Raw genomic sequence first — 13,100 nt, 5'->3', positions numbered from 1 at the left:
AATTAAGAGTACAGACAACATTTTCAAACAGGGATGTGATTTTTAAGTTAATGTTCCTCCTTCATTGCTTTTTTCCCCCCCAGATGCTACACAACAAACACGTGATGGTTCGTGTAGGAGGAGGATGGGAGACTTTTTCAGGATATTTGCTGAAACATGACCCATGCCGAATGCTGCAAATCTCTCGGGTTGATGGGAAAACCTCTCCAATCCAAAGCAAGTCTCCAACCATCAAGGACATGAGTCCAGATAATTATCTGGTTGTCTCTGCCCATTACAAGACCAAGAAAGAGATTAAGTGAAATTAACCTCTCATGAGATTGGGACTATGTATAAGTAGGTCCAAATTATCTTCTCAAGTGTAGTAAAATTAGTTCATGCTTTGAAAGGACTTCCAAAAATTTAACACAGGCTGAAAATGACAACCTGTTTTGAAGACTGTAGAACTATTTATTTCTAGTACTGTACCTTTTTAGCAAATTACCCTTCATAGGCAAATTACTACAATCAGATAAGAAATAAACATATATTTTAGCCATATTATTACTCTTTAATATGTGAATGTATACTTAGAATGACTTAAAGGATGTGCTTCATGTTAAAGGCAAAAAATTTGCAGTATATTTGTATGTAAAACCTATGACATTGAGTCCTTGGCCATTTGTTAGATCAGTTAGAAAAGTTATATGCAGGTGTGTTCAGGTGGATAAAAATTACTTGCTAAATGAAGCAAGTTGGAAACTAAAATAAAACTGGACTATGTTTAATGCTCCAGGATGCCTCTAGCCTATGAAAGAAATATAAAAATAGTGTGCTAAATGGGTTCCTAAAATGGCTAAATTAAAAAATATGGTGTCCTCTTGGAAGCTAGCTTGAAAAAATTAACACTAAGTGCCAGGGTCTCACTAGGTGCTTACGTGGGCGTCTAGTGATGGGAGGATGTCAAGAGCCATTCAGCAGTATAGGTTTTGCTCCTTCCTCTATCAGACAATAAAAATGGCTCATTGGAGGGTTGTTAGCTATCACACAAAGAAGGGTGCAGCAACAGGCACACAGCCTGTAACCACCTTGGAGCTCCAGGAGACGTACTTCCTCCCTCAGTCAGAATGATTCCTCATTCTTCTCTTGTGGTGATTCATCTCTCTATTGCCCCTTATTCTTTGACCACATGGTACAGTCTAGCTCTACTTGTATTCAGTTGTTGGGGATACATGTGAAATATGCATTGTCCATTCTTTGGAGTAATTCAAATTCTTGTAAATCATTCACACAGCTCTAAAATTTACTTCGGGATTCTTGGGTTGGGTTTATAATTTTGCTACTTTTCTTTGTTTATATTTGGTGCCTTCTGTGCCTTGTAACTTCCTAGAAAAAATCCTTTTATAGGGATATTTGAATGACTACATACATTTGAGAAGAACTCAGCTGTTTCATTAGCAATAAAATAGAAACTTTTTTTAAAAAACAATACCCACAAATTGTTTCAAAGTCTCATTCTTTTGTTTACACTCCATGTGCCCTGTAAGCATGCACACTCAAAACACAGGCTCAAAGCATGTAGTGGAAAACAGGAGCAAACATTGATAGATCAGGCAACATAGAAATGGTATGAGTTAGAGGTGTGCAAAGCTTCAGTCGCTGATTCAATTCAGAGAAGATTTGGCCTGATTTAGAGGCTGAATCCCTGAATCCGAATCAAATCACCAAAAAAACCTTCCAACTCAATTTGGAAAAGATTCGGAAAAAGATTTGGAGATTCGGAAGGCAGCCTTTCAGGGGAACAGAAACTGAGAAGAGGGAGTGAGAGCAGGGAGAGAAAGACTGACATCTGTAGCTGGCCAGTGACTGTGATCTTTCCCTGAGTCCCCTTCCAATCACAGTGCTCTCAGGGAGGGACATAGAAACATCACATAAACCTCTGCCTGTAGCCTTTCTGTCCCTTTTGTGAGCTGTTTCTGCCTAAGCACTGGGAAAGCCCCTGTTACAGACTGCCATCCCTGTTGGTTTCATCCCACACACACACAAAGTCACACCTGTCACGAGTTTTCTTTTCAGAAGCTTGAGGTGCAGTTTCCCAGAAACCTTATCTCCTTGAAACTTGGCAGGCTTCATGGCCTCAGCAGGGGCTACCATGCCTGCTGTTTTTACCCTGCTGCGCCTTAACACACGCAACACGTGACACGAGTTTTGCTTGTCAGCACCTTGAGGTGCAGTTTCCAAGAAACCCCTGCACCTATCTCCTTGAAACTTGGCAGGGCTTGTGTCCTCAGAGGAAGCTACCATTCCTAATGTTTTCATCCAACTCTGCCAAAAAAATGACAAAGTTATAGGTATTTCAGTGATTCCCCATGATAGTCTATGGCTGAATCGCCGAACCTCTTCAAATTAGCGCCAAATCTTCCGAAGCCGATTTGGCCGAATCAATTTGGGACAGTGATCCCAATCTCTGAATCAAATCACTGTCCTCTGAATTGGCTGAATCCGAATCAAATACTTCCTTATTCGCACAGGCCTAGTATGGGTTCAGCTGAGGGTCCCCTGTATGATACTTTTTCGTTATTGGGAGGAGAGATGAAGGAGTTGAATTTAGTTTCTTAAAACCATGTTTTAAGCAACAATCAAGTTGTTTTCAGATTAAATTTGACAGCTGAAATTCCTAGATATGATTCTGACTTCATTCCCACTAAATCAAAGGCACTACCAGTACTAAGGCAGGATCAAACCCTTGTGTACATAACGAATGAAGTCCTGGCCCCTCATTAAAATCAATGGGAATTTTACTTTTGTCTTTAATGGAGCAAGCAACACCCTTGTGTCCTTACTAAGTACAGAGAGCATACATTTTTAAATGAAAAATTGTACACTATATTGCATCTGAATCTTGTTCTAAAGAAATTTTCTATTGACAGTAAATCCTAGGCACTAAGGTAATTTCCTTTGATAGGCAGTAAGATAATTTTCCTCTGGAGGGGCCCAATACCAAGAAGAGCAAAAGAACTGCAGTTCTTATTGAGTGATAGGTGTTCAGTCCCTCCCAAAAGCAGGCTATTAGTGATACTAGTATAAAAATTGTGTGGCTGGAGAGACATTTTCTTAGTGACACAGCAAAAGACCTATTTTAAACCGAGTAAAAAAAATGGGTAGGAAAACCCTTTCAAAATGAAGTTTATGTCAACATTTTATTATAAAATAAGGAAAAATGTCATTCTTCTAAAGTCTAGACAGTAAATTGAAATGGTTTAGTCCAGTGGTTCTCAACCTTTTGCACTTCATGTCCCACCAACCATTTTGTCAGAAAACTCTGGTTCTACCATGATAAAAACAAAACCTCACAAAATTGCACTGTTCGAGATATTTGTTGATTCATCTATTTGAAGTGCAAACAACTGATTTTTTTCAATCGGGCAATGAGTTGAAGTCCCACCTACATGACCTTTGAGTCCCACGAGTGGGACATGTCCTACTGGTAGTCAATTGCGAACCTAAACTTCAAATTGCGTATTAAAAATGTTTTCTTGCAAAATGGTAAAATTTCTGGAAAAAGGTTTGTTTTTGTAGCAGGCAGTAATAATAAGACAAAACTGTCCTAGGTTTGTTCCTTTTCATTTAATATTGTATATTTAATGCTTGCTGCAACAAATCACCCTGACAGAGTAGAACATTGAACCTCAACCAAAGAAGTGCAGCATGGGGTATCTTTTGAATTTCTAGGGTCCAGTTATGCTTGGTTGCCAGAACAACCATCTCTGACTATAGGTTAGACCACCGTTTAGGCAGCTCTGACTTACACTCCACAAGTTGGCTGTCATGGAGTGACTGGGCTCTTGAAAGAGATCTGAACCACTTTTCATGGATGTCTGATACCCGAGACAGGGCTAAGTGGTTACTTAGGAATTGGATGAAGAATGGCAAAGTGAGTGACCTCCCTTAACATACCTGAAATGGGTGTGATTGGCTGAGAGAGGATTTAAACAGGATGTTCAGGCATGCAAAGCATTTATTCCCTGTAGCTGATCCTAGGAAGGACTGGGATTTGATAAGAAAAGTTAACTATATAGGTACTGCATCAGTATCCAGAAAACAATATGCAGGTCAGACAAATTAGGACTAGAGATTGAAATCATTATAAAGACCCTGAAAAGGGTGGAACTGCTCAAGGGGTGTTCCTTTTCATGTCTGTCATTTCATGGAGTGGAAAAGAGATCCCCAAGAGACCCAGTATTTCAAAAGACAGTGTCAGCTTTGCCAGATGTGTTCAGATTGAGCTAACAGGCTAGCTTCTTTGTGGAAGGCCATCTGAAAGAACATGAGGAAAAGAGAAAGGAAGTAAACACTAAGTGTAGTATAATTGTAGGCTAATGCTTCAGTCTAGGAAAACATTAGGAAACAAAACTAATATAGATGGGATATGAAAGAAACGTCCATTTAAAATCCTAGTGTAAGTCACAGCAAGCGATCAACACATGAGATGAATGGGACTCTTGACAAATCTTTATCAGTCAGTTCTTTATTATTTCATGTCAACATAATATTACCTGGTCATAGACAATTATAGTATTATTTGAAAACCCCAGAAGAGGGAATTTGTGTTTTAGCTAAATGATTACTCTGGAACAGACTCCCCCCAAAGGTGGTGCAAACACCTACTCTGGGCACTTTCAAGAAACATTTGGATGCTTATCCTGCTGGGATCATTTGATCCCAGCTGACTTCCTGCCCCTTGAGCAGGAGCCTAGACCCAATGATCTGGCAAGGTCCCTTCCAGCCCAAATGTCTATGAAATCTATGAAGGCTGTGCGTTACTAGCTATTACCACCCGGTATTCATGCACCTGGCTAGGGCACATCCTGCCCTCGCAGAACAGTCTATACAGCCTACTAGGGATTTGCCTCTCCTTAAATTTCTTATAAATTCTGAGAATGTCTATTGAGGGTAATTACCAGAGTGAGATCAGCATACTAAAGTTGACAGAGCTTAGAGTTATGTTCACTCTTTTATATTGTGACTTTAGTAGCTTACAAAATGCTTTACCAATGCTTCTCCCAACTGCAGAGATGGGGAAAGTGAAGTGCAGGAGCAGAGTGCAGTGCTCAGGGTCACTCAGTGGGCAGTGGCAGAGTTGAGAATAAAACCTAAGCCTCCAGAGTTACAGTCTGATGCTCTGCTAGACTATGCTGCTTTCCCACAGGAACATGCATGCTGCAGCCAGTCACATCTTGCCTGATGTACTCTTTTTCTACTTCTCCTTCCGCCAGTAGACCAAAAGAAGGCTGTGGAGAGTTGAGTTCTGATTTCAGAGCCAGATGGAGGTAGAATGGAGGTGTGAGATTACATGGATGTACTGGGGGGGATGAGTTAAGCAGCTCAGCCCGACTACTGACACCATCTCTTCTTAGTCAGGCTTGATGTTTTCCTGTATCCGAATCTGACATAGTATAAGCTCATACCCTTCCAGAAACTCTCAGAGTGTAGAAGACCCAGTGCCAGACAGCACACACAGCTGCTGAGTAATAATTTTCCAGAATTGTCTCAAATTCTTGAGTGGCTCATGTCCTGCAGGATCTTTTCAATTTGGCATCTTCTTCCAAGGACTCCATCCACCTGCTGTGCCTAGCATTGCTGTTCCCTCTGTAGATCTTAGCAAAGGAAGAGAAATGCCCTTCTCTCAAAGATGGTACTTCTTGCTTTGAAAATACATGCTTGAGCAATGTCTGGTAACCCCTGCAGTTTCAGTTTGCCCATCACTTTCTCCAACTAAAGACCTTTAGGAGCATGACACTTCATATTTAACCTCCAAATGTGTAATGTATGTAAATGGCCACAGGAATGTAGTCTGTAATTCATCCTCGTAAGTAGTACATCATTTTAGCCTATGATAAAACTTCCCCGAGTCTAAATTCCAAGCTATAATTTTTAACACATAGCAGTCTCTACCCTGTTTTGGATGAAAGATTTAAGAGCAACTAGGTGTACTGAAGTTGCATTACTGGGTTTTCATCATTTTTATAAATGAAAGCTACTGTATATCTTAATATTCTGTGGATTGTTGAAAATAAAATACATTTCCTGACACCACCAGTGTCCCCTATCTGTAGGACCATACAAGCTGTCCTACGGCATGAATCCTGTGTCATTCCAGCCATAGCACACTGACTCTCTTAGGGTGCCTATACATGGAGGCTGCTCCAATGCACTGGAATTCCAGCAGCCTCCTGTGTCTTGTGTATCAGCATCCCTGCACTTAGAAATGGCAGCAGAGGCACCTGAGCTAAACACTCGTCCAATGAGCTTTAGCTCAAGTGCCCCTGCCACCATTTTTAAGTGTGGAGATGCTGATACAGGAGATGTGACTACATTTTAATTAAAGGCGCTCTCGGGGCCACTCTAATTACAGTTTGCCTCCCCACGTCTGACCCCTGGAGTACGTGTAAAAGTGCCCTTAGTGTAAAAATGCTCTTTTCATGTGTCTCTAGGCTACAAGCTCTCTAAACTTTTAGATTAACCCCTTTGGAAACAACAGGGCATAAGAGAAAAACATGGACTTCTCAAACTACTGTTGGTACTCAAGACTGACAGGTCTTTAAGTCCTGGTACGCGGTTTGGTTTCACCCTTCCATGAATCCAAGATTTCAGTGTTTCAGGCTTGCAGACTCTTTCCTGCTTTCTGTCTCTCCAGCCAGTCCTTTTTTTGCACATGGCAATAAGTTCAGCCCTAGTCCTCAGAAAATGTCTTTTTTTTAACAACTGAATGACCTCTCCATTTTCCACTGCTCAGTGAAGCTAGTCTCTTCCCCTCTCACAAATGCCTGGTTTGGAAAACATGGCAGTAGAGGGAAGCAGCCAAGACACAATCAAAGTTGATGGCCTTGGACTATTGTCTTGATGTTTTCTCTATGACAGCGTCTCAACAATGAATCAAATACAATTCTTGTGCAGGGCAGTGATATAGAATAGAATACAAAAAACTTGCCTTTGGTAATAGAAATATTTTACTCTCTCTCACAGAGTTCTCTTAAGGCAAAAGCCCTGTACAGCTGTCCCAAGCTTGTGTTTTTGCTGGGTATATTGGAGCAATTACTTTTAAGGGCATGGCCTCTCCTTGTAGCAGTCCATTAGCCAATGGTGTGAACAACCTGTAGCTCCTAAAAATATGAAGAATTTGACACTGGACATTGAGAAAGGCTTTACACATGGAAAAATCTAAGGTGACTGAAGCAAGGGCAAGGGACAGCATACCAGAGACGAAAAGGATTATTTTCTTTCTTGCGGCTGTAAATGTAACACAGTATAATTAAAGCTTTCCTTGTGCGATGTTTAAATACATCACTGTTTCAAATTTAAGGTTCTATTTCAGGATTCATCTTGGTTTAATAAGTAGTTCTCATTCTTAAGAATGGTACTCTGAATTTAAAGTAGTGTGTGATTCTGAACAATATACAAGGACCTGATAAAATCCGTTTTGCATTAGACAAAACATATTCTGAAAGCTTCCTGCAGCAATGATTTACTTAAATTATGGTCATACTCTAAGTCAAAGTTAATACTTGTATTTGATCTTCATGGCCTTGATCTACTTCTACAAGATGACTTTGGTGCTTAGTATTACTTGGTGAGAACTACAGTGCATCAAAGGAAGGCACCAGAACCCAGTTAGGCCCCATAGCACGGGTAGAACTAGAGGTGCACCGATAAATCGGTTAGATATTGGATCAGCACTGATAAAAGGAAAATGAAAGTTATCGGCTATCTGCTTTTTCTTGGCTCTTGTAGCTGATACAGTAATGTTGTCCAATAATTAATTATGCCGAGGCCTCTGGACACCTGGGTTACCTCTTGCCTGCAGGGATGAGGCCCCTGGATGCCTGAGTTCCAATCCGTGACCCAGGGTGACTCTGGATACACCCCCATCCCCTCACCGGCAGGCGGCCTGAGCTGGAGCGGAGTATGGCAAGGACTGCGGGCTGGGTTGGGCACTGTAAAAAGCGCGAATGCAGCAGACATAAGTGGGGCGGGGAGGGGCAGGCAGAGCTGCCCAGCCCAGCCAAGCATGGGTGAACTTGTGGTGCCCAGGGGTCTGTGCCTCAGAGGCTGAGGGCAGCCTGGCAGGGGCTGAGGCAGCCACTCCCCCACTCCCTCACTGTGTGCAGCAGAGTCCTTCCCCTAGTGGGGAGGCTCTCGGTGTGGGAGTGATGCTTTAATTACGACGACTCTGAAAGCCACTCTAATTAAAGTGCCCAGAGACCACTGAGTCGTGGTAGCTTCAGGCAACTTCCCTGAGCTTGGGGCGCCGCCAGCCTCATCCCGGTGGGAGGGCTGGGCTTGGCCGAGTCAGGGACTTGCAGGGAGCTATAGTCACCTCAAAATTCACCTTAGCTTTCCCATAGCCACCTCTCCCAGCACTGCCGCTACCCTCCCCATGCAGCTGAGCCCGCCCCATTCCTGCCAACTTCAAGCCCAGCCCTGGCTCAGCTTCCTACTGGGAAGAGGCTGGCGCCACCCCTGCTGGGAGCGCCACCCCTTTGCAGGCTCAGCTGTGCAGTGTGGGCAGGCAGGCTCAGCTATGTGGGGTAGGCAGCACTGGTGCTGGGGGGGCGGGGGGGGCAAGGCAAATTTTGGGGTGGTTATAGCTCTGCAATCCCTCCCCCCCACTGCCACCCCCGCCTGAGCCTGAATGGCAGGGGCTTCAAGTGGCACTGCTCTGGGAATGGGTGGGGGCAATGTTTTAATCATAGTCGCTCTGAGAGCAGCTCTAATTAAAGTGCTGCCGTATCTCTTGTATCAGCATACCCACACTTAGAAAGGGCGGTGGGGAGCTTGAACTAAAGCTCGTTTGATGAGCTTTATTACTAAATATTGGCTGTTGGATCAGTATTGGCCGATATGGCTGGTTAATAATCAGCTATTGGTATCAGCCAAGAAAATCTTTATTGGCGCACCTCTAGGTAGAGTAGGTTCCACAGACATAAGCACACTGAGTAGGGATAGAGGAAGAAGGGGGATGTTCCAAGTTCTGCCCCTCTCCAGGGCTTAGGTGCCCAACATTGGGATTCACAACTTCAAATCCTGTACTGCAGTAGGCACCAGTGCCAGCTCCAGCCCCTTCTTATAACCTGGAGCTATAGTAGGTGCCCTTTTTATTAATAGCTCTGTGGTTAGAGAACCCACCCAGGGCGTGTCTACACATCGCCCTACAGCAATGCGGCGATGTAGCAACGTGCTATGGTGACATAGCAATCGCATGGGTCGATCCCTCAAGCAAGTACTAAAACATAGCACAGTACTACCGTCACCGTACAGCAATGTGTAGACATACCAAGCACATGGGGCACATCATTGAATGTGTGTCAATTGTCTCTGTTCCTCCGCCTGCTTGAGAAAAGCATTGGTACCATTTCTCTTGCACGACGCTAATCAACGGATACAAATCATAAATTCCAAGAACTAAGCAAAGTGACACTTTAATAACACAAATAGCTTCTGAGCACACACCACACTGTAGGATGCATTAGGAATCCCAGAATGAAAGTCACATTGCAGATTAATTATGACACATGGTTTTTTGTAGATTCTGTAACAAACTATTTTCCATTGAGTCCTAATTCAGTGACACATACTAATAAAACAGCGAGGAGAACAAATCACAAGGAAAGACAAGGGTATTATATTATATTCTGTCAAGGCCACAGCTTTTGGCACTAAATTAATATTAATATACCATTTTTAAAATTTCCTTCTGGCATCATGAATTATTTGGCGAAAGCCAAAATGTTAGGTTTTTTTTCAAGAGGACTTCCCAAATAAGTTTGGAGCAGTACTATGCTAAGCCCTTCAGGGGGAAAGATGGGCTATTTAACTGAACTAACACTTCCAGAATCTAAACTGGATCAAAAACGGAATCAGCAGGACACTGACGCCAAACGTAACATGCTCCAGGGAAAAATAAAAACTGTACTTTTAGAATTTATCCTGTTGCAATATATTCCCCATATCTATTAAAATGGTGGCCTGAGGTCACTCCTAGTTTTGAAAGCTGGTCACATAATACACCATAGTTTAGTTAGCTTTACATAATCAAAAGTAGTCTCACATTTAGGAAAAGGATTATGGGCATTGCTGGATACAAATGAACAGTAATAGTGCTTCTGGTCCTTGGCAAGTATTACTGTACTATATATAATTAAACCACCCAGATAGTACAGAAGCTTTTAGGAAATAACCATCCAAGAGATGACCTAAGAGGCTTTTCCTTTTTCTGTTTTCCAGCATATTCAGAAGCACAGCATTGCCCTCTAATGGTACAAAAGAAAGCATTTAGCCAACAGTTTTTGTTGCTTAGATAATTAGTGTTAACTTCCAGCATGGGTGTTTGTATATACATAGCAAATACATTTATATACTCAAAAATCCATAATTAGAAAATCAGGGAAGAGAGAGAACCAAAACTAAACCACATAATAAAATATTTACACCTTAGTATAAGTATACAAAGGGATTAGCACACACAAATTTTAAAAGAAAAAAATCACAAAATGTTTCCGTTTGCAGAAGCCAAGCTTATTCCAAGCAGTTTCTTGGTTTTTTTTTAAAGGCACTAAATGATTCACCAATCATTAGAAGTAGGAAACCAAAGAGATGGACAGGAGTACATTTATTTCATTACAAATATTTTGGAAAGAAGCTTTTGTGGCAGAAAAGTTTAACTGAAGAACTTTAAATATTGAAAAGAAAATCAATTATGGTTTCCTAGGCTGTGCATAAAGTTTGTTTCAGAAGCAGAAGTATCATACATCAACCCCATTGTTCATTCCTGTACAAGAGTGAATTTCCCCTACCCCATCAAGAAACAGAGTAGAAACATGCAAAATTAAAACAAATGGAGATTATGAAATGTAAGTAACAAGTTTTGGCCTTTTTTTTTTTTTTTTTAACATTCTGAGGTTTTTTGTCTGAAAAAGTTCTTGATCTACAGTTCTATCACTGGCCTTGATACAATGGCAAAGTACAGCTGAATCTTCATATGCAAACAACAGCAAAAGCCACACAATGAATAGGTTCCACTCAGCTGCAGAAACTGGCAAGTTATTGGCAGTAAACTTTGACCTTCTTCTCAGAAGCCATTCTTCTTTATCCAAGCTGCCACTAAAAAAATATATGTATAGGCAGTAAATTGACAGTAATTTCTCACAGTTCAAGTGTTCTTTTCATTTAAACTCATCAGTAATGTTTTTGTGCAAAGCAGAGATACACAATTTGCTTAGCATAGTCCACACAAACAAAATGACAGCCCCTGTCCCAAAGAATTCACAATCGGACTGTACATCTAAATAGCATGGTCCCCGGCCACATGGAGATACCTGAGCTACCTCTCCGTGAGATAGTGTGGGTACCAGAAGCAAAGCATATTAGCCTGGGCAGAGCATCTGCTACCCAAACTAGCTGGTACACAATGTATCTTGAGTGTCTTTGAACAGCACTGCACTGTGCCATGTAAATAAACCCAAAAAGGACAGTTATCATATTCTACAAATATGGGCAGGAAATGCAATCAGTATATACATACAGACTGCATTTTCTGACCTTTTAAAAAAACATATACATATGTTTGTAAAAAATACACATAGCTTTTAAAAGATACATATGTGTTGCTTAAATTATTTGGTTGCCTAATTTCTTGTAAACACTGAGGAAAAAAGGAGTGTCTTCAGAAGCTATTTGAAAGAAGGACTGATCTTATAAATCAGGTGAAGTATCCTATAGTCAGAGAGCACATGGATTAAGTTAAGTTAACTGTGAGAGAGGAGGATAAACGGGTAGTCTGATGGGGAACCTAAACATGTGCTAGATTTCTGCTCCAATGCATGCTAATTAGCATGCCTCAGAACAGACTCAGTTAATCCAGCAGGTAATGCTAGAACGTTCTAATTAACGTGGTCCAGCAGCCCCCACATCCCTGCACTTCAAGATGATGCTCGTCAAACGACCTTTAGTTAAAGCACCCTGCCGCCATTTTGAAGTGTGGGATGCTGAATACACATGACACTGTGGACAGAGCATGTGTATAGACACCTATGGATATTAATGGCACCTATGGATATTAATGGCAAAGTACAGAGGAAACTTGTGACGAAACTTTAAAACGAGGACATAATGCTTGATCTTCCGTTGTTCAAAAGGGTGACTTACTAACTGAATTCAAAGAAGAGTATGACATAACATGATCATGATACGTTTTGAACAGATTGGAGTGAGAATGGTGAAATGGCTGTTGGAGGAGTCACAAGAGGAAGCAGCTGTAATAATCAATATGATAGGTAAGGACATGAACAAGAGTCTTTGCTTTGGGAGTGCAAAGAAGAGGATGCTTCTTAGAAATATTATGAAGGCAAAAGTGACATGATTTGGATATTTGGAATATGTCAAAGAAGAAAAAACAACTGAAAAGCACTCTCAAATTATGGACTCTAGGGATGAGAATGGTGGAATTGTCAGTAATTGACAATGCAAGTGGATGAGAAGCAGCTGCATTCAGTTAATTTGTATTTATCCTCTCCCTGATTTGTACAGATACTTCCCCTAAGGAAGAAAAAGTTAAAAGGTTAAAACAAAATATTTTAAAAGGGATTTAACATTAAGTAAATGTTAAAACTTACCCTAAGTCCTCCTTCTCCTACAGAGCCAGAAGATGCAATTCTTTTTTCCATGTCTTCCTGTTTCTTTTTCTTTTGCTCCACAGAATAAAGGTTTTTAACACCCCGAGAGGAGGCCTTTGGGGAAATAAGGTTGGGTAAATGAACATACTTCAGTCCCCTTACTTTCCAGAGAAATAAAATCTTGGCAACTATTTGGTGGGTTTGGGTTTGTAAGGAGTACTGAAACAGTAACTAATACCACTATTATGTAATACAGCAGTGTAATTTTTAAAGGTGCTTTTTCATATTGTAAGTGTTAGTCATCGCTGGCCATAGGGCATTCTCTTATTTCATTTTATATGTATATCCAGGTGGGCATAATTTAACATGATTAAATGCATATGGTTTACATCCAAATTGTAGAACTAAATCTTTTTTCCCCTTTCTATAAGCCCCATATGTTTTAATCCC

The 13,100-nt window shown here is 41.2% G+C and overlaps 2 protein-coding genes across 5 annotated transcripts in view; one reads left to right on the top strand and one right to left on the bottom strand.

The window, feature by feature from the left end:
* GAS2 (growth arrest specific 2) overlaps positions 1–1,501 on the top strand; it is a 163,241-nt gene extending 161,740 nt beyond the window's left edge. For 3 of the 4 annotated variants that reach the window (XM_025200390.1, XM_025200389.1, XM_006020707.3), the window contains exon 8: positions 84–1,501. In XM_025200390.1, coding sequence (XP_025056175.1) covers positions 84–302 — 219 coding nt within the window. In that variant the 3' untranslated portion in view covers positions 303–1,501. The remainder of the gene's footprint in view (positions 1–83) is intronic. The other variant, XM_006020708.3, reaches the window with a different exon arrangement.
* A 7,941-nt stretch (positions 1,502–9,442) lies between these two features.
* Positions 9,443–13,100, bottom strand: part of SVIP (small VCP interacting protein) — a 7,039-nt gene continuing 3,381 nt past the window's right edge. Inside the window, exons 3-4 of the mRNA XM_025200376.1 lie at positions 12,651–12,764; positions 9,443–11,139 (exon numbers count right to left, since the gene is read on the bottom strand). Of these exons, the coding sequence (XP_025056161.1) occupies positions 11,125–11,139; positions 12,651–12,764 (129 nt within the window). The 3' untranslated portion in view covers positions 9,443–11,124. The remainder of the gene's footprint in view (positions 11,140–12,650; positions 12,765–13,100) is intronic.

The sequence above is a fragment of the Alligator sinensis genome, unplaced genomic scaffold, assembly GCF_000455745.1.
Source record: "Alligator sinensis unplaced genomic scaffold, ASM45574v1 scaffold165_2, whole genome shotgun sequence".
Taxonomy (NCBI): domain Eukaryota; kingdom Metazoa; phylum Chordata; order Crocodylia; family Alligatoridae; genus Alligator; species Alligator sinensis.
This window is presented reverse-complemented; position numbering and strand designations above follow the sequence as displayed.